The sequence below is a fragment of the Pan paniscus genome, chromosome 21 (assembly GCF_029289425.2).
Source record: "Pan paniscus chromosome 21, NHGRI_mPanPan1-v2.0_pri, whole genome shotgun sequence".
In the NCBI taxonomy this organism is placed as follows: Eukaryota; Metazoa; Chordata; class Mammalia; order Primates; family Hominidae; genus Pan; species Pan paniscus.
The window spans coordinates 21,152,191-21,169,511 of record NC_073270.2 but is presented as its reverse complement, the minus strand read 5'-3'; the positions used below and the strand labels follow the sequence as shown (position 1 = coordinate 21,169,511).

Sequence of the window (17,321 nt, the reverse complement as noted above, 5' to 3'; positions counted from 1 at the left end):
TCCCTATATGATGCTCCAGAGAAGATGGATGCTTCATCAGTCTCTGTATCTACTAGGTCTGGGTTCCTGCCTTGTTGCTTCCTGCTCTCATACGACACAGAGTCATTCAAGAAATACTGATGGCATACCTACCATATGCCAGGCACTGTGTGAGGGTGCCATAAGCAGAGGGGCCACCAACCCTTTTGCATGCTCCTTAGAAATTATTTGTATGCCCTCTCCATTCTGTGCTCAAATTTCAATGCTTTCTCATGCTCATCTGGACATCGTCTTCCACACTGATGTTGAAAGTCACTGAAGCAGTGCAAGTTAGTTGTTTTTGTCTTTAGTTGTTGGACGAATTGAAACACGCTCAATTGATTTTATCTTTCCCTAAAATAGTCTGCCACTTTATTAAAAGCATGCTAAAAAATGAACATAAGACATGGGTCCCAACCATACTGATGGTCATCTCCCCACTTCCATCACATTCCTGCTTTACCCCCCTCAACTGTTTCATTCTGTATAGACATCAGCTGTCCTTGGGCAAGAGGTAGCCAGCCCCTTCAGTATTCCTGCCCCACACCCATGAATGGTTCAGGGAGCTTTCTGATTCTGTGGTAGCCACTAGTCATACATGGCTATAAATATTTACATCTAAATTAATTTAAATTAAATACAATGAAAAATTTGGTTCCTCAGTTGCAATAGCCCATTTTAAGTGCTCAGTTAGCTATAGGTGGCTAGTGGCTGCCATATTGGGCAGTGCAGATACCGCCTATTTCCATCTTGAAGAAGGTTCTATTGGACAGCGGCACTCAGATCCATCATCTCTATGATGTCCTTGGTCCTCCCTCAGGGAGATACATTCTGTGCCCTTGTCCTGTCTTTATTCACTTAGTTGTCTACTCCCATCCCAGGATGCTTCTTTCTTTCAAGTCTTTTTCTTTTTTTTTCTGTCTTATAACTCTCACCCAGTGGCCACAGGAAAATATATTTCTCTGAGTCTCTCTCTGATTCTGAATCTTTCTGTCTCCCTACACTCCTTTTTTGCTTTCTCATTCTCTTTTCCAATCTCTATAAAAAATAGATTTCCTACCCAGATAAATATATAGAAAGATATCTGATTTGAATTTAAATTATAAAAACAGTGCTATCAACCTCTTGAGCCCTTGAAAATGTTTAGAAGTCTCCTTCAGCATCCTCACAGAAGTTCTTCTACCTACCCAATTTTCTTTCTCTAATTAAGCCTACTTTTTGTTAAGTAGTACATTAAATATACTAGTTCTTGTTTTTCTGGGTTTTAAAGATTACCAGTATTGCAGTAATGTTTACTTATACACTTTTGGTGTAGGCATTCACAATTTTGGCTACATTTGGGGTTTCATAGGAGTTTGTAGACTGGAGTGAAAACTGAATAAGCAAATCCAACATTGTTAATAAGAACATGTGTTACAAGTTACAGACCTTGCAAATACAACCTATGTGCTTCTGTAACGCCAGTGGAATACTACATATTGGGTACAAATAGGAAGTGGTAATGGCTGGCCACACTGATGTTCTGAGTACATATTTCAAGACTACTTATATTGATAATTCTGATTAAGGAGAGCAAAACTCCTTGGTTAGCTAGGGAGAAGGGTGGGAGTCAGTAGTCTGATAAACTTCATTCATTCATGCATTCAGACAAACACTTCTTGTCCCAGGCACTGTGCAAGGTCTCCAGAACATCTTGGTGAAAAACATAAGCATGGAGCGCATGATCTAATTGGAGAGATGAATGCCAACAAGATGGGAAAGTCTGCCTTGAGAGCCAGTGTCACTGCATCCTAACCTGGCTGGAGGCTGGACCACCTGCTAAGAGCCCAGAAGGCGCCACTATCAGGCAGGATGTGGAGAGGCTTTGATGTGGGGACAAAACATCAATTTCAAGAGAGTTCTGCTTCTGCCTTGGTGGTATAACCTCCTGAGATGAATCCCACTGATAATAACTATAAACTCTGATATAAGAGGATTCTTACTAGTATTTAAAAGTTTGGGTAGCTTGTGTATTACAGTAAAAACTTGGAGAAATGACCAGGATGGGGATAATTTCCCTTATTTTAGAGGTGTTTTTTTTTTTTTAAGTTTGCTTTTTCAATTACCTTTTCTCTCCATTTCCACATACAGGTATTCAATTTAGAGTCTTTTTGTTTGTTTGTTTTTGGTTTTTTTTTTTTTTTGAGACAAGGTCTCACTTTGTCACCCAGGCTGGAGGGCAGTGGCAAGATCTCAGCTTACTGCAGCCTTGACCTCCCGGGTTCAAGAGATCCTTCTGCCTCAGCCCCCCCATGTAGCTGGAACTACAGGTGCTTGCCACCATACCCGGCTAATTTTTTGGTATTTTTTTGTAGAGATGGCCTTCACCATGTTGCCCAGGCTGGTCTTGAATTCCTGAGCTGAAGCCATCCACCTACCTTGGCCTCCCAAAGTGCTAGGTTTATAGGCGTGAGCCACTGTGTCTGGCCTCAATTTAGAGGTTTTTTAAAAAAGGGTGAGCTGCAGTCATCTTATGCCCTAATAGAAAAATAGAGATGATAGAGGAAAGAGTCAGTGAACTTGAAGTTATATGAATAGAAACTGTCCAATTTGAAGAATAGTGAGAAAGAGAAAAAAGAGACTGAAACAAATAAACAGAGCCTTAGAGCCCCAGGGAACAATATAAAAAACTCTTAACAGATATGTAATTGGAATCCCAGGGAGAGAAGAGAGAAGAATGGGGTAAGAAAGAATGGCCAATAACTTGTTAAAATTTAGTGAAAATCATAAATTTATGGATTCGAGAAGTTCAGTGAACGCCAAACAAGACAAATTAAAAAAAAAAACCATGCTTAGAGACATAATAAACACAGAATACCCACAGCATCAAATTGCTAAAAACCAAGGATAAAGAGCAAACCTTGAAAGCAGCCAATGGAAAATGACATATAGAGGAATGTTTTAAATGACTGTAGATTTTTAAACAAAAATGCATGGATGTTGGAAGATGGTGGAAAAGCATCTTCAAAGTGCTGGGAAAAAATAACCTATAAGCCCAGAATTCTATATTCAGTGAAAATAAGCGTTAAGAATGAAAGCAACATATATTTTCAGATGGAGCAAAACTAAAGAATTACCTTTTAGCAGACCTACAATACAATAAATGCTCTGAAGCTCATTTAGGCTGAAGGAAGACTTGGATTTTCAAAAAGGAAGATAGAACAAGAAAATTAGTAAATATCTGGGTATCCATAAAAGACTATTCTTTTTAATTCTTCAAAATATATATGACCTTAAAACAAAGATTACAATATTGCCTTACTGATTTTGCAGTGTTTGTAGATGTAAGATATAGGATGGCTGTTAACAAAATAGACATCCAGAATATGGGGAGAAGGAACTGCATAGCTGCAAGGTTTTTACATTTTATGTGAAATGGTACAATATTAACTCTATTGAACATGAAAGATTGCTGATGTGTATTATAATCCATAGAGCAATTACTAAAAGGTAAGATATAGTTAAAAAGCCAATTGAAGGCCGGGCGCGGTGGCTCACGCCTGTAATCCCAACACTTTGGGAGGCTGAGGCAGGCGGATCACGAAGTCAGGAGATCGAGACCATCCTGGATAACACGGTGAAACCCCGTCTCTACTAAAAATACAAAAAAATAGCCGGGTGTGGTGGCAGCCGCCTGTAGTCCCAGCTACTCGGGAAGCTGAGGCAGGAGAATGGCGTGAACCTGGGAGAAGGAGTTTGCAGTGAGCTGAGATCGAGCCACTGTACTCCAGCCTGGGCAACAAAGCAAGACTCCATCTCAAAATAAAATAAAATAAAATAAAATAAAATAAAATAAAATAAAATAAAATAAAAAGCCAATTGAAATAGACTACTAAAAAATACTCTAATAATCCTAAAGAAAGCAGGCAAGGGGGAACAGAAAAGAAAGAAGAGGGAACAAACAGTAAACAAATAATAAAATGGTAGACCTAAATCTAACCATATCAGTAATTACATTAAATATTAATGGTCTAAGTACTTTAAATAAAATGCAGAGATAGAAAGGATAAAAAGCATGTGGTAGGCAGAAGTCTAAGATGGTTCCCAAGATTCCACCTCTTCCTTAAGTACAAGCATGAACTGTGAATGTGTAAGGTGATGTTATATGGCACATGTGACTTTAAGACAGGGAGATCATGCTCAGTGGGTCTGACCTGATCAGGTAAACCTTAAAAGGGACCAGGCTTTTTCTGAAGAAGGATTTGAAATATGAAGGGAATTTGACATGAGTAAGATTCTCTGTTGCTGGATTTAAGATGGAAGGGGCCATGAGGCAAGAAATATGAATGGCTTCTAGGAGCTGAGAGTAGCCCCTGGCTGGGCCAGCCAGGAAGTGGGGACCTCTGTCCTCAGCTGCAAGGAATTAACTTCTATTACTATCACACAAGTTTGGAAGAGGAATTCAAGCTCCAGACAGAATGCAGCCTGACTGGCACCTTGATTTTAGCCTTAAGAGTCCCTAAGCAGAGAAGCCAGCCACACCTTGCCTGCATTTCTGACTAGAGCTATAAACTAGTAAATGGATGTTATTTTAAGCTGCTAAATTTGTGGCAATTTGTCATGCAGCACTAAAAACATTAATATAATCTTTATGATGCCTACAAGAGACACACTTTAGACACAAAGACACAGATAAGTAGAAAGTAAATGGATGGGAAATATATCATGTAAACAGTAAGCATAAGAAGAATGGAATGGTCATATTAGTATCAGATAATCTGGACCTTAAGATAAGGGATATTATTAAATATCAGAGATAAAGAGGAACATTTCATAATGATAAAAGGCACAATTCACAAGGCAGATATAACAACTATAAATGCTCACGGGCCCAATAACAGAGCCCCCAAAAAGATAAAGCAAAAATCAAAAGAATTAAAAGGAAAAACAGAGACTTCCACAATAATAGTAACAGATTTTAATACCCTTCTCTCAGCAATTAATAGAATGAGATAAAAATATCAGTAAAGACTTACGAGTGTCGAACATCACCGTCAACCATATTGAACTAACATTAAACTCAACAAGCACATAATACGTAATACATATTCCTTATATGTTCACAAAGTTAGTCCATATGCTTGGACATAAAACAAGTCTCAATAATTTTTTTTTTTTTTTTTTTGAGACAGGGTCTTGCTCTGTCGCCCAGGCTAGAGTGCAATGGTGCCATCTGGGCTCACTGCAACCTCCACCTCCTAGGTTCAAGAGATTCTCCTGCTTCAGCCTCCCGAGTAACTGGGATTTCAGGCATGCACCACCATGCCTGGCTAATTTTCATATGTTTAGTGGAGACAGGGTTTCACCATGTTGGGCAGGTTAGTCTTCAACTCCTGACCTCAAGTGATCTGCCCACTTCGGTCTCCCAATGTGCTGGGATTACAGGTGTGAGTTACCGTCCCTGGCTCTAAATATTAAAACATTGTTCTCTGATCACAACAGCATTACACTAGAAATCAATTAAAAACATAATATTTAGGAAAACCTTAAATATTTGAATATTAGAGAATCCAGTTCTAAATAATCCAAGGTTGAATAAAAAATCACAGGAAGATTAGAAAATATTTTGAATTAAGTGATAATTAAAAGTTAACATATGAGTTTATGGGATGCAGCTCAAACATAATGGAAAACTTATGCTGAAATGCTTATATAAATCAACGACTTAAGGCTCTACCTTAAGGAACTAGAAAAAAGAAGGGTAAAGTAAATCCAAAGCAAGAAGAAGGAAGAAAATAATTAAGAGCAGAAATCAATAGAGGAGAAAACTGACAGATAATAGAGAAAATTAACAAACTCAAAAGCTGGTTAATTGAAAAAGATCAATAAAATTGACAAACCCCTATCTACACTGGGAGAGAGAGAGAAAGAGAGAGAGTCAGAGACAGAGAGACTGGCAGCAAACAGAGAGAGGGTCAGAGAGACTGAACACAATTCACCAATATCAGAAATAAATGAGGGGTTATTACTACAGATCCTAGACATCAAATAGATAACAAAATAATATGTGAAAAACTTAATGCCAACAAATTTGACAAATGTAAATGAAATGGACAAATTTCTTAAAAATTACAACTTACAAAAATTTATAGAAGAAGCAGAAAATTTGAGTAGCCTTATATCTAGTTAAAAAAATGAATTTGTTATCAAAAGCCTTTCAACAATATAAACTCCATGCCCAGATTGTTTCACTGGTTAATTCTGTCAAACGTCCAAGAAAGAAAAAATACCAATCTTGCACAAACTTTTTCAGAAAATAAACAAGGAGGGAACATTGCCCGAATTTTTTTATAAGGCCAACACAGCTCGAACACCAAAACCTTACAAGGACATTACTGAAACAGAAAATTCTATATCAACATCCCTCATGAATATAGTTGCAAAATAGTTTCAAAAATTCTTAAAACATATTGGCAAATAAAATTTAGGAATATATAGAAAGATAACGCATTATGACCAATTGGGTTTCATTCCAGAGATTTAAGGCTGGCTGAACATTTTCAAAAATCAATCAATGTAATTCACTGTATTAAAGAATTAAGAAGAAAATTTCCATATTTCTTTTTAAGAAATATGGAAAATTCACTTAACAAAATTCAACAGCCGTTCATGATAAAAACCTCTAAACAAACTAGGAATGGAAGGTTACTTCTTCAGTCTGATAAAAAGCACCAAAGAAAAATCCACAGCCAAATTATCTCATATTTAATAGTGAAAGCCTGAAAGTTCTCTCTGGGATATGGAACAAGGCAAGGATGTCTAGTTCCTCCACTTTTATTCAACATTGCACTGTAGGTCCTAGTGAGTAGAATAAAGCAAGTAACTGAAATAAAAGACCTAAATATCAGAAAAGAAGTAGTAAAACTGCCTCTATTTACATGATATGTTTATGGACCTAAAAAACAACTACAAAAGCTAATAAGAGAATTTAGCATTTTCAAGTTACAATGTTTATACACAAAATAAATTGCATTTTGTAAACTTGCAGTGATCAACTGGAAATTTCAAAATTTTAAATACATTTATAATAGCTTGAACATTTCACAAAAAGGAGAAATACTAATGGCTACTAAAAAAACGAAAAGATACCAAAGATAATTAATCATCAGGAAAGCACAAATTAAAAAAAACACAATGACACACCATGCCACACCCACAAGAGTGACTAAAATTTGACAACACCAAGTGCTGACAAGAACGTGGAGTATCTGGAACTCTCATACATTGCTGATGGAAATGTAAAATGGTATAGCTACTTTGGAGAGCAACATGGCAACTTCTTAAAAAGGTCAACATTCACCTACCATATGACTTAGACAATCTCTAGGTTTACAGCTAAGAGAAATAAAAATATTATCCACACAAAGGCATGTACCAGAATGTGCATAGCAGGCAAATGAATAAACAAAATGAGATATATCCATATAATGGAATACTACTTAGCCATAAAAAAGAATGAACTATTGATACATGGAACTATATGGAATCTCAAAATCACCATGCCGAGTAAATGAAGCCAAATAGAAAAATAGTATATAATGTATGATTCTGGTTATCAACATCATAGGTTTAGTAGGTACATACACTGTGACATCACCTGCTTTAGTTTCCTAGGGCTGCTGTAATGAAGTACCACAAACTGGGTAGCTCAAGACAAGAGAAATTTATTCTCTCACAGTTCTGGAGAATCCAAGTATTGTCAGGAACATGCTCCCTCCAGAGGCTCTAGGGAAGAAGGCTTCCCTGCCTCTTCCTACTTCCTGGCGATTGCTAGCAATTCCTGCCATTCCATGACTTGCAGCTATCATCACACCAACCTCTGCCTCCACTGTCGTGAGGTTTTCTTCATTGCGTGTCCCTGTATGCCATCAAATCTCTCTATTTAAGGACACCAGCCATTGGATTTAGGGCCCACCTTGATCCAGGATGACTTTCTCTTTACTTGCTTACATCGACAAAGGTTTTATTTCCAAATAAGGTCATGTTCACTGGTACTGGGGGTCGGGACATCAACATATCTTTCTGGGGGATGTAATTCAACTCACGACACCAAGACCACAGTGAAGAGGATGGACATATTCATCCCCACCAAAAAGTGCTTAATGCCCTGACAGATGCTGCCCAAAGCAGACAGTATGAGAGATACCTACCCTGACTCCCCGCTTCCCATGTTTAATCTCCCACAGGTACAAACTATTGTTCAAATAGAGATGAAAATCAGAGAATAATGGAACCTGGGAAATGTCATCTGCAGGGGCCATTCTTTGTGAGACCAAGCAGACCAGGGAAGGTAGGAGAAAGAATATAACAGCAAACAAGCCAATGTCTGACTCAGACGGTGTTAGGATGAAAATGTAGCAGGAAGGTGCCTTGGATCAAGACAGTTGAGGTTACAGCTGACCCTTGGGCAACATGGATTTGAACTGTGTGTCACTTACGCATAGATTTTTTTTCTGCCTCTGCCATCCCTGAGACAGCAAGACCCACCCCTCCTCTTCCTTCTCCTCCTCAGCCTACTCAACGTGAAGACAATGAGGACGAAGATCTTTATGATGATCCACTTCCACCTAATGAAGAATAAATATATTTTCTCTTCCTTATGATTGTCTTAATAACATTTTCTTTTCTCTAGTTTACTTTATTGTGAGGATAGAGTATACAATACATATAAAATACAAAATATATTTTCATATAATCAACTGTTTATGTGATCAGTTAGGCTTCTGGTCAACAGTAGGCTTTTAGTAGCTATGTTTTTGGAGAGTCAAAAGCTCTATGTGGGTTTTCAACTTTGTGAGGAGGGTTGCTGCCCTTACTCCTCATGTGTTCAAGGGTCGATTTAATTTGCCAGATGTTTTTGTCAGGAGTTTGATTCTAATCTGAATAGGAAAGTGAAGGTCAGAAGAGCTGCTATCCAATGGGATGTTTGGGGAGGTTTTCTCAGGCCTCTACTTCCTGAACAAGGCACACACTCACCTCTAGAGGTGCTCCAGAATAAACGTGGCCATCTTCCAGGTTTGCCATTTTTGAGGGAAAATTTGTGCAAAAATATTTTGATATTTCCTGTCTTAAATAGGTGTCATGACATACATGTATAGACAGTATCACTTTTTAAAATAAAGTGGACTTGTCCTGTCTTTTTCACTGTTACATCCCTAACATCGAGGACAGAGCCTGGAACCTAGCAGGTGTTCAATAAATATTTATGGAATGAATGAATAAATGAATGAACTACAGAGTAGAATACACAATTTCCATGGATCTCAGGATAAAATGAGAGATTCTAAAAAAAAAAATCTTCCTTTTTAGTCTTTTTTAGTGGTCTGCTTTGAGCCCCTGTCCTTTGAGTTCTGGGTTGGGGTGAGGGTGAGAGCCACCATTCTCAATCCTTAGCAGCACCTGAGTGAGAAGCCCTGACTTAGGCTGATCACCCCCTACTCCTAGGTAAGGGCCTGCTGTGAATGCCTGCCCCTAAATGGCTTGCCCACTGGATGTTAGCAGGCATTCTTTATCACAACCGTTAACACACACCCTTGACCTACACAACCATTATCCTCATACTGACCTCAGCCTCCCTTTCGAGCAAGGTTCCCCTGCTTCTCAGTGAGATGGACCGGCCCCTTCCCTCCTTCCCTCCCTGAGGGCTTCTACTAACCTCCTAAGCTGAAAACTCTGAGGGTGCAGGCTGGAAGGTGGGGTGTCACCCACCTGGAAAGGAAAGTGCTCTCTCTATACACATTGCCAGAAGTTGTGTGTCATGGGGAAAGACTCACCACTGCTGTTGCCAGAATCTTAAGAGGTTAATGGCAGCATAGACCTTGGGCTGGGCAGGGAACCAGCAGTGCCACTGACTTAGAGCCACAGCGTTCTCTGTAAACTGGGGATACTTCCCTTTACAGAGCTGTCCTGATGAGGTGACAGAATGTCCTGGGGTAGGGCAAGCTCTCCGTAAAGAGAAGCGCTCTCCATTCAAATCTTTGACCTCCATGAACAGGCAGGGTTTAATTTCCCACTCCTTGAATATGGGCTGGTCCTGGCAACTTGCCTCTAGCAAATAGAATGTGGTGGGAGGAATGCTGCTTGATTTCAGAGGCCAGGTCATCCAGGGTGACACAGCTGACACTGCCTCTCTCTCCGCTCTACCCTCAGACCCAAACCACCATGTTGTGAGGAAGCCAGTCCCATGAAGGGGCCACTTCTAAGTGTTCTGGTGAAAATCTCAACTAAAGTTGATTCAGGATCAACAGCCAGACATGTGAGTGACTATGCTTTTGAGACAATTCCAGCCCACCCACTGCTGACTTCAGCCGCATGAGCGACCTCAAGTGAGAACTTCCCAGCTGAGTCTGGCCAAAGCCAGAAGAGATAAGGATAATAAAATAATAATAAAAAACCAGGAGAGATAAGAATAATAAACGGTTGTTGTTGCTTTATGCCACTGAGTCTGGGGTGGGTTGTTACCCAGCAAGAGGTAATCTGAACACACAGAAAACAAAATCCAACATCTGGTACTACAAATTCACTGCCCGCAATCTTCCAGACCCCCAAATCCCTTGGAGATGTCCTCTGTCCCTGGCTGGTGAGTGAGGTTTGCAGGGACCCACTTACAGAGCACTGGAGTCTGAAAGGCTTGGTGGGTGTGGTGAAGGAGGCGCTGTAGATGGGGTCTGGGTGCAGGCCGTCATTCCACTGGGCCAGGATCGCATCCCGGTACATAGTGACACCGGCGGCTCCTAGCGCGTCCGCCACGGCGCTCTCCACCGAGTAGTTGTTGATGCAGGTGATGGTGGAGGCGGGCGGGGGCTGCACGAGGTGGATGCGGCTGCCGCTCACGCCAAGGTTTAAGAGCGTCTCCACGGTGGTGTAAGTATCAATTGTATTCCCATAGACAATGATATTCCCTAGGAAAGAAGGGAAAACGCTAAGATACACAGTTCAGAAAACCAAAAAACCTTAGTCAGATGCTAATAATGCCGAATTGCTCCGTATAACCCTCTCATTTTTCAGCTGCAGGAAGCCAGCGGTGTTACCTAGCAACGGCGACCAAGATCATTTAGTAAAGAATCAGCACAAAACATCCCACAAAGTAGTCAAGTACTTTTAATGCAGAAGTAGGACATTCATTTATGTTCCTCTAATTTGAAGTTGAAATTAGGCTGAAAGAAACTGTCTAGAAAAAAACCTTTTATCTTGCTTTTGTTCCCAATTTGCTATACTTATTAAGGAAACCAAATTACTAATGTTGGCAATGTATACTAGTTCTTCCTTACAGACAAAAAGGCAATGGTAAAAAATATTCATGCTCATGATGTTACTGATATTTTAATATTTAAATGTTGAACTGGATTGATTTCAAGGAAGTTTTCCCTTTTTTGAGAATTAAAGGCCAGAACATTCTGCTTTTCACCAGATAATTTTACAAAGATTCAACCCTGATTTTTAGAATATAATGTGTCAAGACCTAGCTAGAGGGACTGAAAGACAGTATTTTTGTTAGCAAAAATAAAATCACAAAATAATCTTGACAGATTTCCCTTGTGTAAGAGCATTTTGATGATAAATAGTCTATACTATTTACATTTCTCAAAAAGACTACAGAAGCAATTACATATGCTATTCTACTATTTTAGCAGTTTTAAGGTCAATGACACTATTAAATTAATGAAATGTAGTATATGCTATTTTTGACATTGAATTGGCATTTTCACATTTTCACAAAGAAATAAACTGCTGTAGACTCATTTTCCAGGTAAGATATACCAATTTTACCACAAAATGTACACTTCATTGAATGTCTGTTTTTCTCCTGTTCATGAAATAATATGAAAAGGAATTTTACAAGCCAAAATAAATGGCAAGTGTATTAATTCAATTTGGTTGAGGAAATCATGCCCAAATTGTTTTCAATCCAAAGTTGAAAGGAAGTGTGATGGCTTGTCTTGTTTGCTTAGGAAAAATAAACTACAGTAACTTTCAGATGGCTTCTTGGAAGCTAACAGCATCTAGAAAGTTCTCCCATACTCCCTGCTCTTCATCTATGGAAAGCCAAGAAGGCACTGAAGTGAGGGAGTGGGGTCTCTCCATTCCTGCCCTCGCTAGGACGCTAGGAGAGTTTTATGGCTATGACCCCCACTCTGTTCAGATGCTACAATGCAACATTCCTTGGTGAGCTGCATTTTCCTTGGCTGAAACAGGCAACATTTTGCTTAAATTATTGAGGCTCCCAGCTGCTACGAAACATGAATCTTGGCTGTCTGGCACAACAAAGAATCAGCCTGCAAGGAAAGGCAAAACTTGAACCGAAAACTATAAAAGGTTTTAGGTCTTCTGTCCTTTTGAAATAGGCAAGCCAAAACAATATTCATTTTCAGTTGAACGAATTTAAGTGTGTTTAGGTCTCACACAGCTAAGGATTTTGTATTTTCTGGTCTCTTTCATGATGGCTGTTAGCAGCTCTACTGTGAGCTGGGCTTATTCTTCACAGGCTCATGGAAAACTGGGCCTGTGGTGCTGCTGGGGTTTGGAGAGGTGTCTGATCCAGCAAGGGTGGTCCACGGACTGCAGGCAGCTGGAGAGGATGATACTTTTCAATTCCAAAGGTAATACATTTTGTAAAATCTCTGATTTCAAAATTACAGGTTTATTTCTAGATAATGTGACTTCTAAACAGTTTTGGCTACCTTTATGTTTAACAAAAATATGAGACTTCGGTTATCTTAAGAGTCAGTTATCATCATAGTAATGCTGTATAGCAAACCACGTCAAAACTCAATGTCAAACAAGAAGCCCGTTGTGGGTGATCTACACACCTGTGGGTGGACTGATGTCAGCTGATCTGGCTCTAGGTTGTGGCTGGGTTTGTTTGCACCATGTGTGTTTCATCCTGCTTGGATTGACAGCTACCTGAGGCATTTGCTATCTATGGTGAAATGCAGGTGCACAGAAAGGCAAGCACAAGGGCCCAGGCACATGTCAAGCCTCCGCCCACATCATATCCACTAACATCCCATTGACCACAGCAAGTGTCATGGTCATGCCCATGAGCACGGGAGTGAGGACGTCCACTCTGCCCACACAGGAGGGAGAGAAGGATGAATATTTACCGACCAGCAGTGCAAACCAGCATGGTCATATGGGAGATGACTGCCTGCGTGATTTCATCTCAAACTTTTCATTTAAACAGGCTTTCTATGACTAGTTATAGTTCTTTCATTTCCCATAAAATATAGTAGAATGCCGTGATAATATAATGTTATATTAAATAAATAAGAGCATGTTACAGGTCAAATCACATCCTTCCACAAATAGAACAAAACATGATAAAAACTAGTTATTAATATGTAAGATGGCTATTCTTGACCAGGTCCACCTCTTGCCTTTTTTTTATTTTCATTTTTATTTTTCGAGACAGAGTCTCGCCTGTTGCCCAGGCTGGAGTGCAGTGGCGCGATCTCAGCTCAGTGAAACCTCCACCTTTCAGGTTCAAGCCATTCTCCCACCTCAGCCTCCTGAGTAGCTGGAATTACAGGTCAGCGCCACTATGCCAGGCTAATTTTTGTATTTTTAGTAGAGACGAAGTTTTGATATGTTCACCAAGCTGGTCTTGAACTCTTGACCTCAAGTGATCTCTCCACCTTGGCTTCCCGAAGTGCTGGGATTACAGATGTGAGCCTCTGTGTCTGGCCCAATTTCTTGCCTTTAAATGTCTCCATTTTGTGGGAGATTATTCTTTTCATAATCTTTGTGCAGTTGTGAGTTCTTTCTGCAACACTGCTCACATTTACTTTGTAAAGGATTTTTAGATCCAGTTCATGTTTATCTCTGGACTCCTCTGTGCCAGGCACAAAGTTAGGTACTTTTATACATAATCCCTCATATTGTTATCATTATTGATAACAACAGCATTTAGAACTGTGAACAATAACATGGGCTTCACTCAAATGCCCATATATAATGTTGTCATACAGCAAAATATAAGCATGGTGATAACTCTTAGAATAACCAAAGTCTTATATTTTGGGGCCCCCTCCAGAAAAAAGCCTAGTAGACAAAGACTTTGATTATTCATTTTGGGACAAATCAAACTGGTTTAAAAATATGATTACTTATATTTATCAGAGTAATTTACTAATATGGATGAGCTGGAACCAGTGCTTCTGAAGAGCCCATGTCAAGGCCTCAGGCTGCCCATAGCTATAACTGGGCCCCACAGACTGTCCAGCCTCCAGGCAGATGAGGCCCCAGCAGGCCTGTGGGTGGTCTCCACCTTTCCTTCCCAGCACTCACCATGGCCTGCGCAGCCAGGCTACAGCCAGGCTTCACAGCGAGATGACTTGTTTGGACTGTAAGGTCCATGTTTGCCCTTCCCATCATGTTATCCCTGGAGCCTAGCACAGTGCCTGGCCTACACTGGATGTGACTATAATTATCACCACAGTACTATTTCCTGACCAGATACGTGGATATATGTCAGAGATTTATTAGATTGCTGATCCTAAGACTTTCTTCCTGCTAGCTGGATCATACTTTTGGATCCTGTAAATATTTAGCAAAAATGACTCACTGTAGCCAAATTTTACCAGCACATATTTCTGCTTGGTATTCACTACTAAGTTGGCACTATAAGAACTATCCAGTCACAGAATGGGCTATACACCTGAGATATGTAAGATAGAAATATGTTCCCCTTAACAATGTTAGATCTGGTTATTAGGTTTCCAGTGTAGGCTCATAAAATCCCACATAGTCCCTAATGTAACCAAAATTGTGTGTGCCTACAACAAATGATAGATATAAAATAATACTGCTGTCATATTGGTGGCATTTAAGCTCAGGGAAACAAGAAATTACGTCTTTAATGTGCTATTTAAAGAAAGACAGGGCTGAATGTAGTGGCTCATGCCTGTAATCCAAGCACTTTGGGAGGACAAGACAGGAGGACTGCTTGAGGCCAGGAGTTCGAGGCCAGCCTGGGAAACACATCATAGCCCTGTCTCTACAAAAAAAAAAATTAAGCATGGCACGCACCTCTAGTCCTAGTTACTCAGGAGGCTGATATAACTTCTGGGAATTTGTAGAAGTTTGAGAGATTTCCACCCCTGGTTTTCTTTTAGATGTAAACGTGACGTTGGATGACCAGGCTTTCTTATATTTTATATGGAAGTAGCAGTTGGGTAACTCATTTTGCAACAGGTAAGTCAATTTTGGGCTGAATCAAGAAGGAGATATGGGGAAGGAAGGAAATGGAGAGAGAAAGAAAGGGGGGCAGAGACACAGTCAAACAGTAGGTGCCTCAGAGAAACAGATCTTCCTGAATCCCTGGGTAAGAGTTGGAAGGAAGAAAGTGTTTAAAAGTATGTGAGAGAAAGCAGCTGCTGGGTGGGACGAACCGAGGGCAAGTGAATAATGACCGGAGCTGGGGGACACTCTGTTGGCTGTGCCTGAGGGAGGTGTTGGGGCTGACAGTTATGTGTCCCAGTATGTGCAGGGGGTGTCTGGGCCTCCACTGGCACAGAACAGTGTGATAGCTGTATAGACAGGTGAGATAGCCCCAGTTATGGGGGGCCTATGACATATGTTCTTTGATAGCGTGCTTTTATTTTATTTTTTAATTAATTAATTTATTTCAAGACAGAGTCTCACTCTGTAGCCCAGGCTGGAGTGCAGTGGCACCATCTCGGCTCACTGCAACTTCTGCCTCCTGGCATGCTTCAGCCTCCTGAGTAGCTGGAACTACAGGCACCCACCACCACACCCGGCTAATTTTTATATTTTTAATAGAGATGGGGTTTCACCATGTTGGCCAGGCTGGTAGTGAACTCTGGGCCTCAAGTGATCTGCCTATCTTGGCCTCCCAAAGTGCCAAGATTATAGGCATGAGCCACCACACTGGCCTACAGCATGCTTTTAATAAGCCGGAAAACTTCAGTTAATTAAATGTGAATTTATTTATTTAAATTTTAATTTTCTGGATATATAGTATGTCCATATTAAAGATGAATTTAATTCATGTATACCTACCATTGTGTACTTTATAACTCATGGAACCTTCCTTCACATTACTGGAATATCACATACACTGTTTTTGAAGTTTCTAGACACATCTAAAAGAAGTAGAGTGGAAAAACTGATGATTTCCCCTGGATATCAGTTTTATGCTAAAAGATTTAGTCACTGTTTCCTTCCCAGATCAGCTTACTTAACAGATGAGAAATGACCAGCTTTTGCTCTCGATTTAACAGGTGACAGAGGTAAAGGATGGGCTGCCCCACTTTCAAATGGCAAATAACAAATGATAAGAACACTCTGGGTGGATTCCCCATAAAGGATAAGGGAATATAACCATGGCAGTTTTCATGGAAGACCAATCTTTGTTGCTCCTTTTAGCGAATAAATCGTGCATTACTCTGATCACAGATCTGAGACGGGCAGTAGGGTCCAGGCAGAGCACCCGTAAAAAGGCGACTGTGTGGAAGCTCCGAAAATTAAAGCTGGCAAGCAAGAAGGAGCCCGAAGTCATTCTCGCACTGCTAACCAGTGGCAGCCTTTGAAACAGAATGTGCAAGGGTGCTTCCTAGAGGAAGGAGGGTGCCAGCGTCAACAGCCCAACAGGGGAGAGAGAGACGGAAAGTGATGATGCAGTCAATATCTGAGTGAGCTGTCAATTCCCCACTTCAGACTGAAGGGAACTAGCACTTGCCAATTAAATTGTTGGTAGAAATGTAGAGATGATCTTTTTGCTTTTTGTTTTTGTTTTGTTTTACGATGGGGTCTTGCTGTCACTCAGGCTGGAGTGTAGTGCACAACCATAGCTCACTGCAGTCTCGAACTCCTGGGCTCGAGCAATCCTCCTGCCTCAGCCTCTTGAGTAGTTGGGACTACAGCCATGTGCCACTATGCCTGGCTAGTTTTTAAAAAAAATTTTTGTAGAGATGGGGTCTTGCTATGTTGACCAGGCTGGTTCCAAAATCCTGGCTTCAAGTGATCCTCTCACCTTGGCCTCTCAAGGTGTAAATGAACAAATCAGCAACTTTGACAGTGACCATGCACATAAGGCGATCACATTTTAAAGTTTCAACTTGGGGCTGGGTGCGGTGGCTCACACCTCTAATCCCAGCAATTCGAAAGGTTGAGGCTGGCAGATCACTTGAGGTCAGGAGTTTGAAACCAGCCTGACCAAAATGGTGAAACGCCATCTCTACTAAAAACACACAAAAATTAGTTGGGCATAGTGGATCATGCCTGTAGTCCCAGCTACTCGGGAG

General features: G+C 40.4%; 1 protein-coding gene across 7 annotated transcripts in view; it reads right to left on the bottom strand.

The window, feature by feature from the left end:
* The window catches only part of CFAP61 (cilia and flagella associated protein 61), a 305,696-nt gene that overhangs the window by 76,697 nt on the left and 211,678 nt on the right, over positions 1-17,321 (bottom strand). For all 7 annotated transcript variants that reach the window (XM_055104782.2, XM_034947210.3, XM_055104783.2 and 4 more), the window contains one exon: positions 10,666-10,958. In XM_055104782.2, the coding sequence (XP_054960757.1) occupies positions 10,666-10,958 (293 nt within the window). The remainder of the gene's footprint in view (positions 1-10,665; positions 10,959-17,321) is intronic.